The 22,934-nt window shown below is 64.6% G+C and overlaps 2 protein-coding genes across 4 annotated transcripts; both read right to left on the bottom strand.

Annotated features, from left to right (window-relative positions):
* Window positions 1-4,355: 4,355 nt before the first annotated feature.
* POLD4 (DNA polymerase delta 4, accessory subunit) lies at window positions 4,356-5,608 on the bottom strand. Its single transcript, XM_007518658.3, has 4 exons — window positions 5,397-5,608; window positions 5,180-5,269; window positions 4,774-4,885; window positions 4,356-4,488 (listed from the first exon to the last, which is right to left on the bottom strand). Exons 1-4 carry the CDS (start codon window positions 5,491-5,493, stop codon window positions 4,464-4,466), a joined length of 324 nt encoding a protein of 107 aa, XP_007518720.1. The 5' UTR covers window positions 5,494-5,608; the 3' UTR covers window positions 4,356-4,463.
* Window positions 5,609-9,563: 3,955 nt separating this feature from the next.
* CLCF1 (cardiotrophin like cytokine factor 1) lies at window positions 9,564-17,534 on the bottom strand. Of its 3 annotated transcripts, none has more exons than XM_060175938.1 (3): window positions 15,110-15,906; window positions 12,662-12,828; window positions 9,564-11,167 (listed from the first exon to the last, which is right to left on the bottom strand). In XM_060175938.1, exons 2-3 carry the CDS (start codon window positions 12,812-12,814, stop codon window positions 10,673-10,675), a joined length of 648 nt encoding a protein of 215 aa, XP_060031921.1. In that variant the 5' UTR covers window positions 12,815-12,828; window positions 15,110-15,906; the 3' UTR covers window positions 9,564-10,672. The 3 variants fall into 3 exon arrangements, with proteins under 3 accessions (XP_060031921.1, XP_060031920.1, XP_060031919.1); XM_060175937.1 differs by lacking the exon at window positions 15,110-15,906 and adding an exon at window positions 14,241-14,489; XM_060175936.1 differs by lacking the exon at window positions 15,110-15,906 and adding an exon at window positions 17,015-17,534 and having other exon boundaries at window positions 9,565-11,167.
* Window positions 17,535-22,934: the final 5,400 nt, after the last annotated feature.

Genomic DNA, 22,934 nt, shown 5'->3' with positions numbered 1-22,934 from the left:
GACATCAATAATAACTACAACAATAAACCAACTAGGGTAACAAAAGGGAATAATAAAAAAAAAAAGGACAAGGTAGCTCACCTGGTTAGGTCTCCGCTCCCACCCTCTGCCACAGTCAGGAAAGTGTTCCTCCCCTGCATGCTTGAGTGTCTTAGGAAACTGGCTCCTTAAGCCTCCTCCACACCCCAGTGTCCCCAAGCCCACTCCAGAGTGTCCCCAAGTCTGTGCTGCCCCACCTGCGTCAATAAAGAATGAATCAGTGCGGCCCCCTTGACGGGTTACCATGGCAGCCCGGGTGCAGAGAGGGAAGCAGAAGTGGGGGTGGGACTGGGCAAGACCTGCTCCTGGGCCTGTGCTGCGCCAGGGGCCACCAGCACCCCTCCACGCCCCCCCATTCTAGAGAGAACTAGCCAGGGGGCTGCCCAAGACCTGTCTCCATCCACTGCTCTTCCCGTCTCTCTCCACAAATCTCAGAGCTGCCCCCGCCTGCCCACGGGGCTCAAGTGTCAGTTCTCTTCGGTGGTTCTGCTGGCCTCCTTATTATCATTGTTGTTATTGCTGTTGTCGTTGTTGGATAGGACAGAGAGAAATGGAGAGATGGGGAAGTCAGAGAGGGGGAGAGAAAGACAGACACCTGCAGACCTGCTTCACCGCCTGTGAAGCGACTCCCCTGCAGGTGGGGAGCCGGGGGCTCGAGCTGGGATCCTTACGCCGGTCCTTGTGCTTGGCGCCATGTGCGCTTAACCCTCTGCGCTACCACCTAGCCCCTGTAAAAATATAATTTTTTTTAAAAGGTCCCAGTGTCGCCTGGGAGGTTCTGAAGAGGTGCCAGAAAAGGTTCCGGTCCATGGAGTCTGTCTTGGTTTATTTTTATTTATTTTTATTTTTTATATTTATGTTTATTTATTCCCTTTTGTTGCCCTTGTTTTATTATTGTGGTTATTGTTGTTGCTGTTGGATAGGACAGAGAGAAATGGAGAGAGGAGGGGAAAACAGAGAGGGGGAGAGAAAGACAGAAACCTGCAGACCTGTTTCACCACTTGTGAAGCGACTCCCCTGCAGGTGGGGAGCCGGGGGCTCGAACCGGGATCTTTACGCTGGTCCTGGCGCTTCATGCCATATGTGCTTAACCTGCTGTGCCGCTGCCTGGCTCCCAAAAGGTGTATTTATTTAAGGAGAACGTTCAGAACCAAGTCTTTGACTGTAGGTGGTACCTAGGATCAAAGCCCAGGCCTCAGGCTTACAAAGCATGTGCTCTACCCACTGAGCCACCTGCCTGGTCACATGATGCCTTCTTCAACTTTTGTAAAGATGTATTAATTGATGAGTAAGGGAAGGAGGGAGCAGGAGGGAGGGCTGGCTGGAGCATCGCTCTGACACATGGATAAAGCGCTTGTCAGCCCAGCACTTCACCCACTGCGCTGCCTCCTGGGCCACAAGGTGTCCTTTTTAGAAGTTGCTTTTGGGGGGCTGGGTGGTGGCGCACCTGGTTGAGCGCACGTGTTACAATGTGCACGGACCTGGGTCCAAGCCCCCAGTACCAACCCGCGGGAGGAAAGCTTTGTGAGAGGTGAAGCAGTGCTGCAGGTGTCTGTCTGTTCCCTTTCTGTCACCCCCTCCCTCTTGATTTCTGACTATCTCTAGCCAATTAATAAATAAAGATAATAAAAAAATTTAAAAATTGTTTTGTTTTTTGGAGAAGAGAGGGTGTGTGGGGTGGGGCCTGGTGGCAGAGCACCCAGTTAAGCACACATTAAAACCAAGAGCGAGGCCAGTTTGAGCCCTGCTCCCCACCTGCAGGGGGTTTGCTTTACAAGCAGAGGTCTGCAGGTGTCTGTCTTTCACTCCCTCTATCTATCCTCTCTCAACTTTTTTTTTGTCCTAATGAGAAGGAAAAAAAAAAAAAAAAGGAAAACAGAGCCACTGGGAGCAGCCCCAGTGGTGACCCTGGGGGCGACAGTCCTGTCTGTGTTCATAGTTGTCTGTGGGGCTGCCACAAGGGCAGGGGGAGTCAGGGTGAACTAAGCCTCTCTTCCCAGCAAGCGTCCAGAAGCCTGCACGCTGGTCCTGGGTGCTGCTCACCACCCGCCATTCTCTCTCTTTGCCCACTCCCCCCCACATCCTCACCATCAGCACTGGCCTGGGGTTTGCTGCTGGGCCTGGGGCTGCAGGTGGGGGCCCCTCAGGGCTCCTCTCACGTGACACTGAGTTTCCCCCGTATGTGTTGCAGTGGTTACTCCGGAAGGCGCAAGGAGGTGAGAACACAACCAGTTCTGAGACACGGAAATGTCGAGAACATCCTGCCTGGAGACCTGGGTGCAGAGGTGAGGCAGGGAGGGCAGGGTACAGCAGGTGGGAGGGGGTGGGGGAAGCAGGGCCCGGCCTGCTGTTTACCCATAGTCTTGCACCTGTGGGGCGGGGAGACTTCCTGTGCGCTGAGTGGGAGCTAGGTGACTGCGTGGCGCTCAGGTACTTGCTAGACGGCGCTCACCATGCCTTCCCTGTCCCTTCCTGTCCTGGGGGCTCCTGTCCCAGCAGCCACCTTCCTTCATCCTGGCCCTTCTGTTCTGGGAGCCCCACCACCGCAGCTGTCCCCTGTGGCTTCCCTCCATGGAAAGTGCCCCTTCAAAGTCTCTGGCGACCTCTGTGTCACCCCCATCTGGCTCCTTCCTGGCTTCTAGTGCCTTCTGAGAGGCCCAAGTGTCCCAGGCCTCCCCTCACTTCATGGGGCTCTCTCAGAGGTCTCCGTAGCTCCCTAGCAGGTCCTCTCTACCTGCCACTCGGCCACCCGAACACCTGCCTTCCCATCAGCCCTGAGCTGTCCCCGGAATTCCTGGCCTGGCCTCCTCTGCTCCCCCAGTGTGTGGCAACTCAAGTCCACCATGTTTCCCCTGGACTGGCTGCCTTGGCCCAGCCCACCTGCCCGTCTGCTTAGTAGCTCTGCCCTCCAGCAGCCGGCGGAGCCAAGATCTCGAGGAGAGTTATCCTTGGCTCCCTCTCAGCCACGGCAGCCAACTGTCAGCAAGGCCCGTGGCGCCATCCTTTCTCCAGATTTTACAGAAAACCTGGCCCCTTCTCACCTCCAGCTTCACCATGGCCCAGTCCCAGGGCCACCCAATGTCACCTTTGCCCCAAGCCTGTGACCTGTTCTCTGGGCGACGACAGCCTGAGGAGTGTCTGTAAAGCTTAACTTAGACCCTATCACTCATGGGCTCCAACCCTGCCAGTACCTCCCTCTCCCACTCAGACCAGAGTCCGGGTTCCTGACTCAGCCCCGGGAGGCCCCAGGGGAGCACAAGCTGCCTCTCTAGGCTCAGTCCCCTCTCACTCGTTCCCCGTGCTGGCTTCCATGCTGGCCCCAGACAGGCTGGAACCACTCCTGCTTTGGGGAGCGCGTGTTGCTCAGCCTCCAGGGTGCCAATCTTCGCTTCTGGTCTCTGCCTGAATACCCCTGGGCACAGAGCTTCCCGGCCTGCCTCTCTCGGGCCCCCAGTGCTTTCTGGCCTCTACCCCAGGCTTGCCCAGTGCTGACTGCCACCTGGGATGGTGGCCGTGGGCTGGTTTCTGTCCCTGTCCTCACCACTGTCGACAGACTCCTGGCCCGTAGCCTGTGCGTAGCCCACAGACAGGATGTGTTGCCCCTGCCCCATCCGCACCTCCACGTCCCTGAGAGGACTTGAAGCCACCACTGTGGGCTCTGGTGCCCTCTCTGTGATCCCCACACTGCAGGCATGCCGGGATGAAGACAGAGTATCTGAGGTGCTGAGGCCTGGTCCCTGTGCCGAGCCTGGAGACAGGGCCGGTCACTGGGCCTTCTCCGCAGCTGTGGGTGGGGACCTGGGAATGTGCAGGTCTGCCCCAAGCCACATACGCTCCTCCGACCAAGGACCCACTTTTGTGAGGTGGGGACCACTGGGCTGGCCAAGTGACAGCTCAGCTAGCTTTTCCCAGGCACGTCAAGAGGCTCAAGAACAGTTCCTGGGGCACCACTAGGGGGCATCTGCCATCACTTAGCACTTGTGAGAACTGCCCTCCTCAGCTCTGGGGAGGCCTCTGGGGAGAACCACCTAGAGAAAGGTGTGTGACGCGAGCTCCCTCCCACTGCCAGCTTGCCACAGTGCCAGTCACACGGAGGGGCCGGAGAGAAGCTTCTGGGCTCTGTTGTTTATTGCTAAGGACCAGTGAGTGGCCCTGGTCTGCCCGAGGCTGCACCCCACTTCTCACACCACAGTGTTTAGGTCAAGGTGACCAGTGTGTGGCCGGGTCCTTGTCGTCAGAGTCCCGCTCTGTGTGGGAGCTGCCCTGGCTTCGGTTCAGCTGCACCGGCTCTGGAGGGCCCCTGGTATCTGCTGGCTACAACTCCAGATCCGCCTCTTTCCTTCCCCCCAAGATCGTCTCCGCAAATGGTCCTCACAAGCGGGCTGGCTTTCGTCACGAGCTCTCGGATGGTGGGCAGGAGCGCCTTAGATGGGGTAGCGATGCCATAGGCTGCAGAGGACAGGCAGGTGGGTGAAAGCAGAGAAAGTCAGCGGAGACCCGACCTGAGACTCCCCCCTCCGCGTCCTGGCCCTGGCCGCCCCGCTAAGCAGGGTCCTTTGCACCCTGGCGCACCCTCTTCCTCATCAGCCCACAGGGGCGAGTGACTGCACCCCTGCCCTTCGAGAGCCTTCTGCCTCTCAGCAGTGACTCCCACTAACCACTCTCCTCCAGGAAGCAGAGACTCCCCCGCTCCTTGGAAAGAGCCCTGGACCCCTGAATGCCTCCCGGTCTGACCTGCACTGGTAGCGGGGATCCCCAGGGTGTGTCAGCAGCAGCTGTTGCACCTCAGGAGGAGGCTCCAAGCCCATCTGCTCTGCCCGGAGCCAGCGCTGCAACCGTGTGATCCCTGCCAGGGTGGGAAGGGGACAGGATAGATGGCATATAGCATAATGGTTATGCAAAGAAACTGTCAAGCCTGAGGCTCTGAAGTCCCAGGTTCAATGTCCTGCACCACCTAAGCCAGAGCTCATCAGTGCTCTGGTTAAAAAAAGGGGGGAGCGGGGCAGGGAACAGTCCAGAACAAAGAGTGTGTGCAGGGGGGCGTGTGGCGACCTGCCACACCCCAGTCCCAGGGGAACGGTGTCCCGGAGGGCCAGGCAGGGACGGGCTGCCTGACTGTGGGTGACAGGTGTGCGCTCACCTGTGCAGGGCCCGTACTGCCAGGCGAGGTCGAACTGCCTCAGCAGCTCCAGCTCGCAGTCATCCACTCCGGGCAGCTGGGGCTCCTCCCCTGCAATGACACCCTGCTCAGGCCTGCCAGGCGGCACCCCTGCATGCACTCCACGCGGCCCGGCCCGGCCCGTCCGGCCCTGCCCCCCGCCGCCCGCCGCCCGCCCCCAGCCCCCAGGCTCAGAGACCAGGCTCGGCCGCCAGCTCCCCCTTGCAGCGCCGGCCCGGGTCCTCCCTCCTCTTCACCACGGGGTAGGAGTCAGTGATGAGCCGCTTCCGGCCCATGGCGGCCACCCAGGCAGGCGGCGAAGGCGGCGGCTGCGGGCCAGGGGGAGCGGGCCCGTGGGCACGAGAGGGACAGCTGCGCGGGGCGCGGGGCGCGGAGCCAGGGCGCGCCGGCCAGCGGGGCAGACAGTGACCCCCACCGAGCAGGAAGTGCGCCGCTGCCGGGGCGTGACGCGGGCGGCCGGCCGGCCAATGACGGGCCGGAGCACGGGGGCGGGGCCTGGCGGCGACCAATGACCGGCGGGGGCGGGGACGCAGCTGTGTCGGGGGCGTGGCCAGCAGCGGGCGGACTCGCAGCTCCCGCCGGCCCCCCTCGGCCTCGCTCCCCGGGGGCCGCCGGCCGGGCCGCGCACTTCCCCTTTCCCCTGCGAGGCAAATGTTCTTTCTGCCCCGCTAATCCCCGTGCCGGCTCGCAGCTCCCCTGGGCCCCGGGCTTGGCCCGCCAGCCCTGCGGGGGCCGGCCTGCAGGACGGGGGGAGCTGGGGCGCGTCCAACCCGCCCCCGCCGCCGCCCGGGGGGCCTGGCCGGGAGAGCGCGGTTCTCACAGTCCGCGCCTGCCCGGGGCTCTCCTGGGCTGCCCGGCCCGCTGCCCAGGAGGCCAGCTGGGGCCCCCGGGTCCTTCTCCCTCCAACGAGCCCGGCCCCGGATGCTGGAAGTGCTGATGCCCGCAGACATGGGGGTCCCCGGAAACCACAGCCCCTTCGCGCCCCAGGAGCTCGCGGGGACAGACAGACCGCCGGTGGGATGCTCAGACTCAGCAAAGCCAGGGGGTGCAGGGGGGTGGACAGAGATGAGTTGGAGCGCAGGGTTGGCTCAGTCCGAGAAGACCTCCTGGAGGAGGCAGGCTGTGGTAAACAGCGACTCTCCACCCGTGACCTTTGCCCCTCAGGCTCCTGAGGCTGACTCACCCCACTGCGCCTCCCCCTCACCAGCTTCCTGGCAGCGGCGGGCGTGCTGGCCAGTAGCAGCCTGGGAATGGCCCGCAACTGTCCCGGGGAGATGCCATCAGGCTCTTCCGGTCAGGGGTGCGAGGCCTGCTCAGAGGCCTGTGTCTGCCCCCCTCTCACGCTCTGGGGTCTGGGTGCCCGCGTCCTTGAGGTGACCTTGGGGTGACCCTGGAGTACTGACCTGGGCCCCTCCCGGGTCGCTTTCTTGATGAGTGCCGGAGGGAGCGCAGGGGTCACCCCGGCTCTGTGCTGTGGGCTTGGCCTAACCCCCCCAGACACCCCCATGCCCAGTCTCCTGGACTAGGTGGGTCTCCCTCAAGGCAGACGGGACCCCTTGTGGTGGGGAGGGGAGCAGGGCCCACTCCACCAGTCCCGGCGCTCAGGACAGGGCACCCAGTGTGGGGATGCTGCCCGGCCTCTGGGGCCCACCACCCCTCCCCAGGGTGTTCCCAGAGGTGTGTGGCACCCTGAGCCCACAGAGCCAGAGCGAGGGGGGAGCCCAGGGTGGGGCAGACCCCTCCTCATTCCTGGCCCCTCCCACGTCTGAAAGCTGATAGCCGTGGGGCCCTGCCACCGCCCAGGGAGCGTGAAATGGGGTGTGCCGCTGGGCCGCCACAGCACCTCCTCTGCCGGGGCCCTCGTCCTCCCCTTCCCCTGGCACCTCACCAGCTCTGTGGGCACTGTCTGGGCTCTGCTGGGCCTGGGCCCTGCCAGCCTCCCCGCCCAGCCGGGATGATGTCCCCCCCAGCCCAGGAAAGACACTGGAAGGAGTTGGCACTGGGTGTGGGAGGCATCCCTGCCCGGTGGGCATCTTCCCTGGCTGGGCGTCGGGCCCTCTAAGGTGAGCTGGCAGCCTGCCCAGCCCCAGACCTGCCCTTCCTCGAGGCCTCTCCCCCTCTCTCCTCTGACTGTCGGCACCTGCACCCTGCTTCCCAGAGCCCCATCCTTCCTCAGGCAGCCGCCCCCCCCTCCCCACTGGCCTGGGTGCGGTAGGGGAACAGGCTAGAGGTGTGATCTGAGGCTCACGGAACTTGGGGCCAGACCCCTCTGCCAGCCCTGACCCCAGAGGCTGGTGATGGGACTCGTGACCCAAGGACGCTCCTGACTCAGTGTCATGTCCAAGGCCAGGCACCCCAGCAACTGCTCCCAGGGGGAGGGCAGCTAGGCCTGGCTTAACTGAGACAGTGTGTGTGTGTGTGTGTGTGTGTGTGTGTGTGTGTGTGTGTGTAATTCGGGGGGGGGGCTTCTGGGGGGCGCTGCCTGGGGCCCAGCAAGCAGTGAGCATAGCCTGCTCTGTCTTCTCCCCCCGGGACCCTGTTTCTCAGGCCCTGGGGTTCTGACACCCACCTAGAACTGAAGATGGTGGGCAGCCAGACTCAGGGGCCACCAGGCCCACGTACTCACACATCCTAAGGCCAGACTTCGCCACGAGCTCCCTCGTGGCTCTCCCAGATGCCCTCCCTCCTTTACCCAAGGTGGGAGGCTGAGGTCCCTGCTGCCTTGTGCCCACCCCAGTGCTGTCACAGGACCCACCCTTCCTTCTCGGGAGCCTGGGAGTTGCCAGGGGCCCTTCTGGATGTTTCTCACCTCAGCCACCAGGTGTCAGGCTTTGCCCAGCTGCGAGGAAGCACTGCTTCCCTTCCACCCCATCCCAGGGCCTTGGCCATGACCCCTGACCTCGCCAGGCCGAAGGACCCCGAAGGGAGAGGAGGATGGGCCCACTGACGAGGGCTTTGTCTGCTGCTGGGAAACTGGGGGCCAGGCTGAGTCAGGGAGCACAAGAGGCGAAGGGACAAAGGCAGGGACAGTTGTGGCTCCAGAGGAGGGGGGCTGAGGGCAGCCAGCCAGGCCGCACCACTACCCTTGCCCTCAAACCGGGCACAGAAAGCCTCCCTGGCCCAGCCAGGGGATCTTTAGTGAAGGAGGAGTGTGTGTAGGGTGAGTGACCCCCATCAGTGCCTGTTCCGTGTCTCCACTGGGGCTTCACCACTTTATGCCAACTCTTGGAGTAGAAAGACACAGAGAGGGAGGGAGAGACAGAGAAACAGGGAGACAGAGAGAAGACGACAGGGAGGGAGAGAGAGGGCAGGAGACACAGAAGCCCTGAAGCTCTCCCTTCTGCAGTGAGCGAGGGCTGGGCTCAGATGAAAAAGCAGGCAGCCATCATTTCAGGGGCTCCCCACCTAGGGTCTCCACCCCTGCCGAAGCCCAAGGGGGACCTAGCACCCTCACTCTATCACTCTGTCACTAGGGAGATCTAGGGGTTCAGAGCTCAGACCCCAAAATGCCCCCTCTGACTGCTCTCCCGTGTCCACCCCCTTGTGTTGTGAGTGGGGGTGGCCTCCAGTGCTCCCCACCCTTCCCACTGCCTCCCTGCCCGGCCAGCTCCCTGCCGTGCCCTCCCTCTGCTCTGTCCCCACCTCCGTCTCCCTCTTGCCCCTTGCTCCAAGCCTGGCCCCTCAGAGCCCTCTCAAGTCTGTTCCGTGAGGCGGGAGGAGGGCCTGCGGGGGCCCCCACCAGACCCAGTGGACAGCTCTGCCCGAGGGAGCCCCTGCTCCCGAACACCTCAGGCACCTCCTGTCCCTTGTCTCAGGAGGCCCGGCAGGCCAGGGGCCAAGTCTGGTCTCGGCTTTCGTTTCCTGCACCAGCAGCGCTGGGCAGGTAATCAGCTGTTAGTCAGTGACACAAGACTGTCATTTGTTGCTTCCTCGGCTCAGGGCACTGTCCCCAGAAAGCCCTTGTGAAACCTCCCTGCCCAACCTGCCAGCAGCTAACCCAGGAGTCCATGAGCGTCCTCACTCCTGCTGCCTGGGCAGAGTCCGCGGTGACCCTGGTTCCCTTCCAGCCAGCAGGAGAAGGGGCGCGTTCAGTCACTTGGCCACAGCCACTCTGCTGGGCGACTGTGGACCGGGAACTCCCACCCCACTGGTTCCCTCCTCCCCCTCCTCCTAGCAGCTGGACAATGAGTGGCCACACTGTGGGTCCTGGGAGAACGAGGGCTGAGGCCTTGGTGTGGCCTGCCAGTCCGCGGGCCTGAAGCAGAGGAGCAGGGGCTGGAGACGCAGCAAGACCCGGGGAGGGGAGAGGAGCTGGGGGCCGATGTGTGTGTGTGTGTGTGTGTGTGTGTGTGTGTGTGTGTGTGTGTGCGCGCGCGCGCACCAGAGAAGGGACAGGATCCCCCTAGCCCCAGCGGGCAAGGTCAACAGAGAGGGCATTGTGGGGCAAGCATTTTATTTGTTAATACAAGAATAGAAATTCTGGGAGTCGGGCGGTAGCGCAGCGGGTTAAGCACAGGTGGCTCGAAACGCAAGGACCGGCACGAGGATCCCGGTTCGAGGATCCCGGTTCGAGCCCCTGGCTCCCCACCTGCAGGGGAGTCGCTTCACAGGTGGTGAGGCAGGTCTGCAGGTGTCTCTTTCTCGCCCCCTGTCTTCCCCTCCTCTCTCCACTTCTCTCTGTCCTATCCAACAACGACGACATCAATAACAACAACAATAATAACTACAACAATAAAAAAAACAAGGGCAATAAAAGGGAAAATTAAAAAAAGAATAGAAATTCTGCAATAAATATCATCTAATAAATAACATCTCCAAATAAATAAATATTAATACAACAAACTTAAGAGTCATGAGTGGGTGGGGCTGCGAGCAGGGCCTGGGGGGGGGGGGGGGGCGAGCCCCCAGCCTGCAATACCACTGCAGTGTAAACTTTCAGGAAACCCCAGGCCGGGTGCCCTCCCCAGGCCGGGCAGCCCACAGAACCCCTGGGGAGGTGGGGGTGGAGAGGAGGCTGCCTGGGGGGCCCCTGCCCCTCTGCTTTCCCTGCGACCCCCCTGCTTCTGAGGCCAGACCCCACCTCTTTGAAATCTCATCCCTTCCTGTCTGCACTCCCATCAAGGCTGGGTTCCGGAACTGGACGCTCTGGGGGGAGGGGAGCAGCACCCACCCAAGGAGAGCAGAGGGCTGCGCCCCGGAAGGCACACTCTGTAGACAGCCCCTGTGGGCCCCGCTTCCCCAAAGTGAGGGACAAGGAGGGCTCCAGGCGGGAGGGGGGAGCCTGAGGGCCACCAGCAGCGTCACCCCCACCCCACCGAGGCCCTATTGCACCTCGTCCCCAGGCCTCTGGGGCTTTGGGAAGCGGGCCAGGCCTCACTGCACCCAGCCCTGTGCAGGCCCTGGCCCCTGGGAGTGGCTGAGGGGAGGAGGGCAGGGTCCCCGGTCCCTGGTCAGTCAGAAGCCCGGGGCCTTCAGGCGCAGGGTGATGGCCGCGGCCGAAGGCTGCATCTTCTTCTTGAGCCGGTTGAAGTCCTTGGCCGAGCGCCACAGCCAGGTCTGCAGCTCCTTCAGCAGCCAGAAGTCGTCCATCTTCTGGAGGAAGTCGCTGTGGGCAGGGCCCGGGGCCCAGGTGGGCTCGGTGCCGGGCAGCGGCTGGGGCAGCGGGTAGCCCAGCGCCGCCATGACACCCGCGATGCTGCCCAGCAGGCCCTGCAGGCTGGTGCAGAAGTGGCCCAGGCCGCGGCGCAGCTCGGCGGTGGCCGCCTGGCGGTCGAGGCCCCGCACGTAGCACAGCAGGTGGCTGTAGGCCTCGTAGTTCTGTGCCAGCCGCAGCCTGTCATCCAGGCTCCGCCACACGTCCAGGTCGACGGTGGCCCTGGGCAAGGTCTCCGCCCCCAGCCGAGGTGGGTTGAAGTCAGGTTCGTTGAATGGGGGGCCCAGGTAGTTCAGCTGCGGAAAGGAGAGGCCGATGGGGAGGAGGGAGGGGGCGGAGTGGCCAGCTCTCCACGGGGGTCACCCCAGGCCCCCGCTAAGTCCTCCACGGCCGCCACTGACCACTGTGGCTGGAGCGGCGGGCCGCCACGCTCTCCGTGGACAGGTGTGGAAAGAAAGCCCGCAGGTGCCCGTCAGAGTGCCCCGGGCAGGGCAGAGAGGAAGAGGGGCCCGGTGCCAGGTGGCCGGCTGCAGAGGAAGAGGTGGGCCAGGACAGTGCAGAGCAGGAAAGGGAGCCGGAGAAGGCGGCAGTGGCCGTGGCTGCAAAACAGAGCGAGAGAAGGGCCTCAGAGCGGCAGGGCCAGGGAAGGTGCCTGCCGACCTCCAGCCAGCTCCGGGGCCTGGAAGCCAGATTGCAGGGGGTTAAGAAGTGAGTGGGTGGAGAGGAAGTGGAGGCAGAGGGTGTACACCACTCCTTGGAGAAATTTGGCAGGGCGAGCTGTGGGGAGAAAGGGTCGGAGCAGAGGGGGTAGCAGAGGCCTTTGGGCCGGGAATAGGGCAGAGAGGAGCCACGGGGGAGGCCTACGGGCAGCAGGGCCCCCCAAGGAAGCTCTGCCTCCCCCAGACCCAGCAGCCCCCCTGCTGGCAACTGAGGGGTACCTGCTGAGCCCCCCAGAGTAGGGGCCTGGGGCTGCAGAGGGAGGAAACTGAGGCAGTCTCCAGGAAGGGTGTGGAGGCAGTGAGGGCCTTGCCAGCCCTCGAGGGAGAGGCCTGGGGCCCAGGGAGAGGGGCGCGGAGCCAGTGCAGCCAGGAGAGAGGGGCGAGGCCTGGGAGGGGCGCGGGCCCAGGGGGAGGTTCGCATGCTGACAAGCACAGAGACAAACTAATTTCCTCGGTGTATCCTGGGGCCGCAGCCAGCTCCCCGCCACCACCCCCCTCGCTGGCTCCAGACTAGGGTCTGGGATGTGGAAGAGGAACACGGGAAGAGGGGGCCGGCTCCCCACGGTCCACACAACCCTGACCCTCCTCCCTTCCCTCCTGGGCGCTCGGAACACCTCTGGCCGGCCCCCAAGTCCCCACAGCATCACTTCCATCTGCACCCAAACCTTCCCCCCACCCCAACTGGCCCGGGCTTCCCGCAGCCCCTTCCTCCAAGTCCCCCCTCGGAGGCCCAGCTGGGATGGGAGAGGCAGACGGAGGGGGGCCTGCGTCTAGAGCAGCAGGGCCCCAGGTCCAGGGCAGAGGCGAGCTGGGACACAGGCACAGGAGGTGGGGCCCCTCCAGCCCCACCCAGCCCCACCCGTGTGAGAGACACCACAACACGGTGTAAACAGAGGAGACTTCCCCGGCCCCCAGGGGGAGGCGGGCGGCTGGGCCGGCAGCCAGCGGGGCAGTGGGCCAAGGCGGGTGTGAGGCCTGCCCACATGCCTCGTCCTGGGGCCAGGCGCAGGGGAGACGGGGGCACCTCCGGAGGCCACGGGCCCTCCTGCTGGCTGCCCCACAGGTACTCACGTAGGTCCCCGCCAGGCTACGGAGCTGGTGCTCCAGGTAACGGGTGAGGTCGTAGGTTTTCTGGATGGAGGGGCCGGGCCCCAGGTCCCCGGTGCGGTTGAGGGCGGGCACGGCGGGGAGGTGCCAGAGCACGGCGCACAGGCAGGTGAGCATCCCCCACGAGTCGCCTGTGGACAGAGGGGCGCCAGGCGTAAGGGCAGGCCACCAGGGGAAGGCAGCTGGCAGCCCTTCAGGTGTCTGTCCCCACCTTGGGCTGGGGGTGGGGGGGATGCCAGATGGGAAGAGGGCAGGGCGGGTGGAGGAGGGGTGCGTTCCAGGCCCAAGAGTGTGTGTGTGTGTGTGTGTGTGTGTGAATGTGTGTGTGAGTGTGTGTGTGTGTGTGTGTGTGTGAATGTGTTAGTGTGTGTGTGAATGTGTGTGAGAATGAATGAGTATGTGTGTGAGAGTGTGAATGAGTATGTGTGTGAGAGTGTGAATGAGTATGTGTGTGAGAGTATGTGTATGTGTGACGGTGTGTGAATGAGTATGTGTGTGTGAGTGTGAATATATATGTGTGAGTGTGTGCTGCCCACATCCATTCCAGCTTGTGCCAGAAGATGCGTGTGTGAACTGAGCACGTGCACTGTGTGTGCAGGGAGGGCCGGCCCCAGCTCCTGGAGCCTCCCAGTCCCCCTTCAGCTTGTGGGGGCCCACGGGTCAGAGTAACGGTGGTGAGCTGACCTCAGGGATCAGGCTGCAGCTGTGGGGGCTGTCCGTGTGGCTGGGGGCTAAGTGCTAGACAGTCACCCGGGCATAAAGAGTGAAGGACGGACGAGGTCTGCTGGAATGCTCGCTCATTCTCAGGGGTGGGTCTATCTCTCTCTCTCTCATGTCTACAGGTGCAGGACAGGGCACAGGATAAGACTCTCAAGCATAAGGACCCAAATTTGATCCCTGGCTTCCATCACATGCATCACAGTGATGATCTGCTCCTCTCTCTCTCTCTCATTAGTAATTAGCCTGACATCAAAAAGGGCTCCCTCTTTTCCTGGGTGTCAGGTGGGGAAGCATAGGGAGGAGGCCAGGGAAGCAGAGGTGGATATGTACACTGGCCGGGCAGGGACAGGAGCTGGGTGTCTGGGCTGGGCAAGGCCAGGGGTCACTTCAGGGAGCCAGACACAGCAGGCAGGTGGGAGCACGGCCTGCCCTCCTTCTAGGCAAGTTCTGGGGCCAAGAGCGCCAGACCAGCATTCCCTGGGCACCGGGATGGGGATGCAGTCAGCCCCGTGCGAGCGAACGCAGGGAGGCTGGGTTGGCTCCGGCTAGCGGAGGGCTCAGAATCCAGAGACTTTTCCAGTTCAGGTCAGTTTAGACTTGGGATCTGGCTGACTGAGTGTGGTTGAAGTTTGCCTGGGGGATGTGGTTAGGGCTGGGCGGGCAGGGGCTGGGTGGGCCAGAGAGCCGTGCGGCGCTAACTCAGACATCAGGCGGCGTGTCATGAGGACGGCAAGCCAGAGACCAGGTCCTGCCTCTGCCTGTGGGCCTCAGACTCAGCAGTGTAGCTGGGCAGCTAGAAACAGGGGGGCATGGGCCGAGCGACCTGTGCACTAGGCCGCAGGCGGAGCCGGTGTGGTCAGGGCTCTAGAGGGGGTCCCAGGTCAGGAAGGGCTCAGGACTCCTGTCTGTAAGCATCTCCAAGCGCATGAGGGCTCAGGTCATGGGCAGCACTGTCAATTGCCCAGTTGGTCAGTTTCTTTGCTTTTGGTGTTGGAGGGGGCTGGTTGTGCTGCCGGACACTAGGGGCTCCTGGTTTGAGGGTGCACACATGCCTCTCCGCCTGTCTCCCTGCTGGCCCACCTGCCAAGGAGTCTCTCTCCTCCCCCAGGCCCTCCTGTTCTGCACCAAGCCTTGGGCTCCCTGAGGCCTAAGTCACCCCAGGGTCCTGTGGGTGTCCTGGTGGTGGCTTGAGGGGGGCGTGTCCAAGCCCTCTGGTGAGGCTGAAGTCCGCCTCAGTGGCATTAGTGGTGATGTGACCCCAGTAGCAGTGGGGTCTGGGAGCCCCGCTTGCCTCTCTAGCCCACCCCCACATCCAGGCCAGACTCTGCTGGTTCCCAGGCATGGGGGGTGGGCAGGACCCTGCCTTTCCTGACCTCTGGACCCTATGGGCCATCCCCGGGGAGCTCTGGCTTGAGCACAGGGGCAGCAGGGGAGAAGCCTTTGCATAAATAAGAGCTAAGTCATCTGGGCAGAAAAACGCTTCATGAAATTAACCAGACCAGGCCGGTGTTTCCAGGAATATTTCAGTTCTGAGGTAACTGTCATTGCGGGAGGGAGGGGGGGGGGTCCCACTGACCCACTGGGAGAAGCAGAGAGGGACCCGGGCACGGAGTAGCCAGGGAGGCTAGAACCTGGGCTGTGCCCCCAGCTGGGGAAGTACCTCTGGGCAGCTGTCCCCATGGGGGTGAGCACCTGTAAGGGTGAGCCCTCGCCACACAAGCTCCCGGCCGGCTCCCAGGACTCCGCGCGGGCAGGCAGCCGGGCCCTGGTCTGGTCTGTGTGCAGGTGGACTGGCCTTGGGGGGCTGGGTCCCAGGCCCCCTCCCCCAGCAATGGTCCCCCGCCCGCCTGCCCCCGCCCCAGCGCTGCCTCTGGCTGCTGCCCACTCACTGTTTACATCCCATCTTCCCTGTGTTTATAAGTCCACTGAACACGTGAGGAGCTAATGAGAGCAGCTCACGTTCCCTGCCGCAGCCCCCCAGCCTGGCCCCCGCCCGCCCGGGCCAGCCCCTAATTCCATCCAGATCCCTGGGCCCTGGGAACCGAGGCCCCTCAAGAGCTCAAGCACACACACACACACACACACACACACACACACACACTCTCTCTCTCTCTCTCTCTCTCTCTCTCTCTTAGGCAGGGCCACCCCAAGACAGCCGCACACAGGCACACCCCTGCACCCCTCTCCTCTGGCCTCAGCACCTGGCCTGGGCCCCCCCAAGCTAACCTGGCTGGGGCCTGGGGTGGGCTCAGCAGTCTCTTTGTGCCAGGTCAGGATGGGGAGGCCAGCAGGGGGGCACTGCCCCTGGGGTGGTGGGACACCCCTCACATGCAGAGTTACAGAGGAAGGGTGGGGACCACAGGCTGGCCTGAGTGGGAGTCAGGACAGGCCCAGCCCCACACTCCTGTCCACCAGCACCTGGAGGACCCCAGGGGAGTCTGTTCTGAGGAGGTTGTTGGGGGGAGGTGTGAGATTCAGGCTGGGGGGGTTACCCCGGGGGGGGGGGGGGTGATCCCCCCCCCCCCCCCCCCCCCCCCCCCGCCGCTTGACTGGAAAGGCCCAGAGAAACAGCCTTCCTGGCCCTGGCCAGCCGCCCCACTCTCCCAGCCCCAGGCCTCGCAGAGTCCTGGACCCCCGCTCCGTCCCCTCCCTGGGGCACTGGGCGCCTGGGGGAGGTGGCAACGTGCTGGCCGCACTTCCGGGCCAGATGGGGTCCTGGCCTCCGTCCTCCCTCCCCGGAGTCCCAGAGGGCACGGTGAGTTGGAAAGAGCGCTCCACCGGCGGCGGCTGCGCTGAGAGGCAGAGCTGAACCCTAACGGGGCTCCCGGGGGTGCAGCCGCCCAGGACCCAGGTGCGGGCTGGGACAGAGGGAGCCGGTCCGAGCGGGCGCAGCGCAACTGGGAGGGTGCCCCGGAGGGTGTGGGAGGGCCGGCGGGGTGGACAGGCAGGTGGGACCGTGGGCAGGAATGTGAAGTGTCCCCAGCCGGCCGGCGGAGGGTGGCGGCGGCGGGGGAGGGCGGCGGACAATGGGGGGGGGGGTGACAGCGGCTGCCAGCCCCGCCGGCCGGGCTGTGGCTCGGGGCGGCCCTGCCGGGACAGGGCGCGGGGAGCCGGGAGCCGGGAGCGGAGAGCCGGGAGCGGGGCCGGGTCGGCTCGGGTGCCCGTCCCCTCCCCGCCGGCCCCGGCCTGCCCTCCCCTGCTGCCGGGACCGGGGCCAGGCCGGCGCCGCGGGACAGAGACCCGGGCCGGCTCCTCTGGGACCCGGGTCCCCCGGGAGGGCTCTGGAGCGCCGGCCGAGTCGCCGGCCAGGAAGGCGGGGCGAGCGGGGCCGGGACAGGCGACTCGGGGCTCCGGGGGCGCCGGCGGGCCGGCACGGCCCGGTGACCCCCGGCCCGCCGCCCCTTCCCCCCCGTGGCCCCGCGGCCCCGCGCCCCCGGCCCCGCCCCCGGCGGCTCCCCCGGCGGCTCCCCCGGGGCGGCGAGGGCGGGGCGGGGCGGGGCGGGGCGGGGGCCGGGGTGCGGGAGGCTCTTCCTCGCGCCCGCGCCCGCGCCCGCACCCCGCGCGGGTCCCCGCCGCCCGCCCGGGCGCCTCTCCTACCTGCTCGGAGGTCCATGGGGCCGGCGCGTCCGCTCGGCGGGCGGAGTGGGCGGGCGAGCGCGGCCGCGGGGCTTTAATAATCCCATCCGCCAGGCCCACTCGCAGGTTTTTTTCGCTCGGTTTCGAGTTTTTTTTTTTTCGGTGTGGGACATTCTGCGAACTTTTTTTTTTTTTTTTTTCTGACGTGTAAAGCTGTAACCACAAATTGTAGCGGCCCTCCCCGGGGTGGGGGAGGCGGGGGAGGAGGGAGGGGAGGGCTTCTGGGGCCGCTCTCCCTCCTCCCACTCGCCGAGGGGGGGTGAGGTGAGGCGAGGCTGCGGTACCACCCGGCTCGGGGAGGGGGCGGGGAGGGCGCGCGGGCCGGCGGGCCGGGTGGGGGACCCCGGGGTGCCGCCGCGCCCTACCTCTGCGCCCCGCCGCTAACCTCCTCCTCCCCCACCCCCGGTGCAATGACACATTCTCCCAAATGCCAGCGCGCTGGCCTCCGAGCGGGTGACGGTGTTTTTCCTGCTGCCCTTTGTCTGGGCTGACCACCCCTCCCATTGTCCCGCCGCTCCTTCGTCCCACTTCCCAGAGTCCGGGCGGAGGGAGGCGCCGGCCCGGCCGGGCAGGTGACTAGCCGGCGCCCGATGCCCCCCTGCCCCAGGCGGGGAGCTAGAGGGCGCCCCAGGCCCGCCACCCGGCGCCCCGCGACGGCCACTTGGCGAGGGCTCGGCCGTCCACGAGGTCCCGCGTTGTAGGTCCCGGTTTGGCTGGGGGCCGAGGCCCTGATGGCCGGTCCTCCCCAGAGTCCTGCGTGACTCATCCCGGGCTCCCCATTCAGACTGAGAGCCCCCCCCCCCCCCCCGCATTGTGACTGCTTCCCAGTGAAGACCTTGGCTTTGGGCTTTGGGCTTTGGGCTTTGGGGTGGCTTTGTAGGGCAGGGATGGAGGACTGGTACCACTGTGGGCTTCCTCCTGCCTCTCCGCCCATCCCCGGGCATACCTGGGGACCACGGATCCCGGACGGAGCCTGGAAGGTGCATCCTCTTCCCTGTCCAGAGAGCGTCAGGGAGAGACCCAGAGAGAGGCCTTAAGGAACAGTCCAGGGCCCCCATTCTTGCAGGCTGCGGAAGCAGACCTCCCATCCAGACCTCAGGACCAAGTGACTTTTGTGGACTGTGGTCCCCAGGGGGTGGCGGACACACTTGGAAGGTGTCCTCCCTCCAGCAGGGACCTCTTTGCCTGCCCACCCCCCCACACCACCATCATGCCTGCGGGTCTGGCCTTGCCACAGTCCTGGGCCTGTGGGTCCTGACTGGGGTGGGGTCCCCAGAGCCGCCCCTCCCCTCTCTGAGCTCGAGAACCACCGGGGTGGGGGTGTGGGGGGTGGGGCAGAAGTTTGTTTTCAATTACCTCACTGGAGTGCGACAGACTTCGTTGTTGGCTTTTTTTCCCCCTTCGCCTTTCTCTCTCTCTCTCTCTCACTCTTTCTTTCTCAAGGAGGGAAAGCGCTGGGGAGGTGGGCTTGCCCGAGCTGGGGGCTAGGGGCTTTCTGGGGTACCGCCTGGGCAGCTCCCAAGAGGAAGCCTGCTGGAAGGGCCCTTTTGAAAAGAACTCTGGGCCTCCCCCCCCCCCCCAACCGCAGGAACTCAGGAGTTTCAATGGCATTCCTGGCGGGTGACCCAAGGATCTTTTGATGCCAAGGTCAGGGAGGCAGATGCCCAGTGGGTGACTGGCACCTGGGCCAGGAGGAGGACAAGTCCGGCTGCCTGCCTGCACCCGCCGGCTTAGAAACAGGCGGAGAGCCGGGCTGCAGCTCCTGGTGGAGTCTGCAGACAATGTGGTTTGGATTTGGTGAACCCCTCAGCACCTTATAAAGCACCTTGCTGAGTCAGGGAGAAAGCAGCCCCACTAGGGGCGGGAGGGAGGAGGGGGCCAGGAGGAGAGGGGGAGAGGGGGAGCCACGGAAGAGGTGGGGGCGGAGGGGAGAGGAGGGACAGGCAGGAAGGGGAGACACAGAGGCAAATAGCTGGGGAGGGGAAGGGAGGGGAGAGAAGGGCTGGAAGCTTCAGGGGGGGGGCCAGGCCAGGTGGGTGCAGGGAGCTTGCTTTCCATAGGCCCCCCCACCTGTGATGCTGTGACCCCATAGTCTGGGAGAGTAGTGTGCTCTCTCTCTCTCTCTCTGCCTCTTGTCTGGACTCGCTCCCTGCCCACTCCCCTAGCCCAGTGGGGGCCGCTCCCCTCCCCCTCTCCCTTCTCCCCTCTGCCAAAGGGAGAAGCAGCTCCCTCTCCAGGCCGCGGTGCCCCTGGCCGTGTCTGGGCAAAGGCGGCAGGCCAGGAGCTGCCAGCTCTGGGGGGGGGGGGAGAGATTGAACCTTTCTTCTGCCAAGTCCCAAAACGGGGTGGGCTGTTGGAATTGAGGGAGCGAGAAGTCCCCCCCCCCAGGCTTTTCGTGGGGTGGCCTGGGACAGGTGGCTGTCCCCACACTGTCCTGGGAGCCCAGGGAAAGTCTCTGCTCGCCTGTGACTCTCAGAAAAGATTCTTGTGGAGGGGGCCCCTCAGGCTCTAGCATTGGGGTGGGTACTGGTGGGGGCAGGGCAGAGCTAGAGACCTGGGCTGAGCCCCAGGCCCCCCGTTCCCCTGCTGGGTGACAGCCCCCCCCCAGAGGTCAAGAAAAAGTCATTCCTGCCCTCAAGAATGTCGTAACCTAGTGACAAGGGGTACAGGAGGCCATGGAATAGCAGAGGCTGGTGAGGGATGAAGTAGGCAGGGCTGTGGGCAGAGGGCCCAGCTGCCAGTCAGGATGCCCGGTGTCCACTGGACTGGACGAGCTGGGGGAGCTGCCACCCCCACAGGAGAGAGAGGCCACTGTGTGCACCGGGCACCAGGCTTGGGCCCCAGGGTGTGGTGGGAGGGGGCAGGGCTGGCACCAGGTGATGACTGAGCCACCCTCCTAGGGGACAGAGGTGAGTCAGTGCTGGCTCAGGGATGCGCTAGGGTCCCGTCCCACCCTGTCACCAAAGCCGGCCTCCTGGGAAGGCTCCCCCTGCAGAAGAGCCTGGTACCTGGGGATCCTGGATTCTGGCAGGGGAGGCATCCCCTCCTGATGGTAGCTGAGAGAACCTGCCCCATGCCAGCCCCCCCAGAGACTCCCAGGGCTGGGGGTGGAGGCTGCCCTGTGCAGAGCAGATGTGGCGTGGACAGCCTGCGCCCTCTCAGTTCCCAGCCCCTAGACCTTTTCATCTTATGTTTTCTGTTCCACAGGCAGTGCTCTCCCTGGACCTGGGCATGGTGGGATTCCCCTCCCCCCCAGTGCCCTCTGAGTGTCTAGTGCAGGTGCAGACCTGGGGCCTCCAAGGTGGGCATGCCAGGCAGGGGAAGAGGGCTGTGCCTTGGGCTTCGCAGGTTGGGGCACAGCTGAGGTACAGCTAGTGTCCAGCTCCCCCCCCGACATTCCCCCCACCACACACACACACAACTGGCACAAGCTGATGGTGTGAGTTGGGCCAGACAGGACATTAGATCTTGTGTGAGCCTTGAACTTGGAGCCAGGGCTTCCTGGGACCCACCCCCCTTACTTGACCTGCAAAGGGGGGGCCTGGTGAACCCAGAGCCTCCTCAGGGCAACTGCCAGGCATCTCTGTCCCTGAGGGCCACCGAGGGCAGCAGGGGCCAAAGGCAGGGGCTTGTACTTCCCCTCCCCAGAGGGCCTGCCTCGCCCTGAGCTGGCTGTGATGTCAGCGGAAGCCCCGGCCTCCCTGCCCTGCCCTGCCCTGCCCTGCCACACCACGCCACCCACACCTGGACACCCCCTCTATGCCGCAGGGCCCTGCTGCCCACCCCTCCCTGCCCTCCTGAGCCTCCCCGCCTGGCAGGCCTCCAGGGTGACAGGGTTTGAAGAGGGCAGGGACAGAAGGGACACCCCGGTGCCGAGAGCAGTCCCTGCCATCCTCCCAGGATGCTCCACTGCCCGGGCCAGCCCGCCCGCGCCTCGGGCCCGTGACTCGGTCTCCCCAACCGCCAGATCCTTATCCCGCTGTGAGTCACCTCTGCTCCTCCCACTGCCCCCTCCCTCACCACCAGCCTCCCGCCACCCCACCCCACCCCACACACCCCAGCACCCCAGTCTGATAGCATCCACCCGGGCCATGTCCCACCTGCCATCTGCCAGTGGGAGCGTGATGGCCAGGGATCAAGGTCGCCAGGCACGCGACCCACCCTCTGCCCCCGCATGTGGCCGCTGCCCTCTCACACCCCAGTTCCCTCTGTAAACTGAAGGCGATGACAGCAGTGGTTCCCAGGAGGCCAGGGTTCACGAGTTCACGAGGGTCAAGTCCCTGGGCCCCTGAAAACCCCCGACTTCCCCTTCCCACCCTCTGCATGTCTGTGGCCGCACAGCACACTCCAGATCCTTCCGGCAGCCTAGCCCATCAGTCCCATTCTGGCTGCTGATCGGGGCAGACAGAGCTTTCTGGACGCGGCTCATGTCTCCCCTATAAGCACCTGAGGGGAGATGCCTGCGGCAGGGGTGGAGGGGGCAGCTGTCCTGGGCTATCAGGTCCTCTGTCTGTCTGGTGTGCAGGGTTTGGGGCAAGGGGCTCCGCTCCCCAGCCCTGAAGACACCTTTTTGAGGCCTAGTAGCTTGCACATGACCACTGCAGGTGGGACCATGGAGGGGAGCAGCCAGGGGAGCCCTGACCAGGAGCTGGGGCCTGGGGGACACAGCAGGGACCCCACCCAGCCTGGTGGCCAGACTGGGGGGACATGCCTGCACTCAGGCCTGCACCGCTCCCCCCCCAATTCCTGAGCTACCTCTCGTGTTCAGTTTGCCCGGTCGGTCTGACACTTGCATCTGCAGGACCTCTGGGCCTGAGGACAGGCTCCCTGAGAGCACCACACAGCGCACAGCGCGGAAGCCCACCGCAGGCTGCAGGCTGCCTGGGTCAGGGCCTGCTTGGGCACGGTGTCTGTCTCCCTCTGCTGGTCCCAGAGGGGACAGCCCCGCCAGGAGCTGGTTGGCGGTGCCCGGGTCCCCCAACAGTGTGTGGCAATGGTGGGGCCTGGGGGTACGGGGAGGGCCGGGCTTCAGCTTCAGAAACAGCAGCTTGGCCTCACGGGGTCCCTGCAGCCGGAAGCTGGCCCCCGCCTGGGGTCCCCAGGGGTGGTCTTCAGGCCAGGTTGCCTCCCCAACGCTGCCGGGGCGGGGGGGGGGGGAGGCACCCCCCACTCAGGGCCCCAAACAGCCTCTTCCCCCCCACTCGCCCATGAATGGAGCTGTCATCCGGGGATTTATCTAAACCTTTTGTGGCGCTATTTATACTCGCAGCCGAGACCACATCTTGGGGTAATGAGTTCCATCGGTGTCTCCCCTGCTGGGCGGAGCGGGCTGCCTCAGATTCACCGGAGACTTACCTCACCCGAGCTCTGCTCCGCTCGCTCGAGGAGGGGGCCTGGAACTCTGGCCTGCCAGGTGGTGGGAACCAGCCGGCTTCCCCAGTGTCCCACCCACTGTCCGCACACACAAGATCCCGGCCTCGGCCTTGGGTGTGGACTCAGCCCATGGCAGCCTCCAGGGCAAACATTGATTGCCCTGGGCTGGCAGAGGGCTGTGGGTGGTCCTGTGGCTTGACCCCCACCACCACCCCATCCCTAAGCTCTGGGCCTTTCATGTGCCCCCATCATGGCTCTCTCATTCTCTCTCTGTCTCTCTCTCTCTTTCTCCCTAGCTCTCCCCAAGCCTGGCTCTGGCCTCACAACCCAGGAGGCACAGCCGGGTGGAAACTGCAGTCACACAGTGTCGGAACCCCTAGTGGGCCCAGCCCCACCAGCCCCGGAGCTGGCACCTTCGTCACCCATCCCTCCCCAGAGCACAGGCAAGGAAACAGGCTTGGGGAGGAACAGAACCAGTGGCCACTGGTTCCCTGCAGAAGGCCACCAA

Source organism: Erinaceus europaeus, chromosome 17 (genome assembly GCF_950295315.1).
Source record: "Erinaceus europaeus chromosome 17, mEriEur2.1, whole genome shotgun sequence".
NCBI classification, from domain to species: Eukaryota; Metazoa; Chordata; class Mammalia; order Eulipotyphla; family Erinaceidae; genus Erinaceus; species Erinaceus europaeus.
This window is presented reverse-complemented; position numbering and strand designations above follow the sequence as displayed.

What these genes read in the sequence shown, in the direction of transcription:
- CLCF1 (XM_060175936.1), bottom strand. An exon ending in GTAGCCTGGCGGGGACCTAC is followed by an intron (nt 11,168 to 12,661) that starts GTGAGTACCTGT and finishes TCCTTTCCGCAG; the next exon opens with CTGAACTACCTGGGCCCCCC.
- POLD4 (XM_007518658.3), bottom strand. Translation starts at nt 5,493, where the DNA reads ATGGGCCGGAAGCGGCTCATCACTGACTCCTACCCCGTGGTGAAGAGG. An exon ending in GCAGTACGGGCCCTGCACAG is followed by an intron (nt 4,886 to 5,179) that starts GTGAGCGCACAC and finishes CCACCCTGGCAG; the next exon opens with GGATCACACGGTTGCAGCGC. An exon ending in GATCCCCGCTACCAGTGCAG is followed by an intron (nt 4,489 to 4,773) that starts GTCAGACCGGGA and finishes TGTCCTCTGCAG; the next exon opens with CCTATGGCATCGCTACCCCA.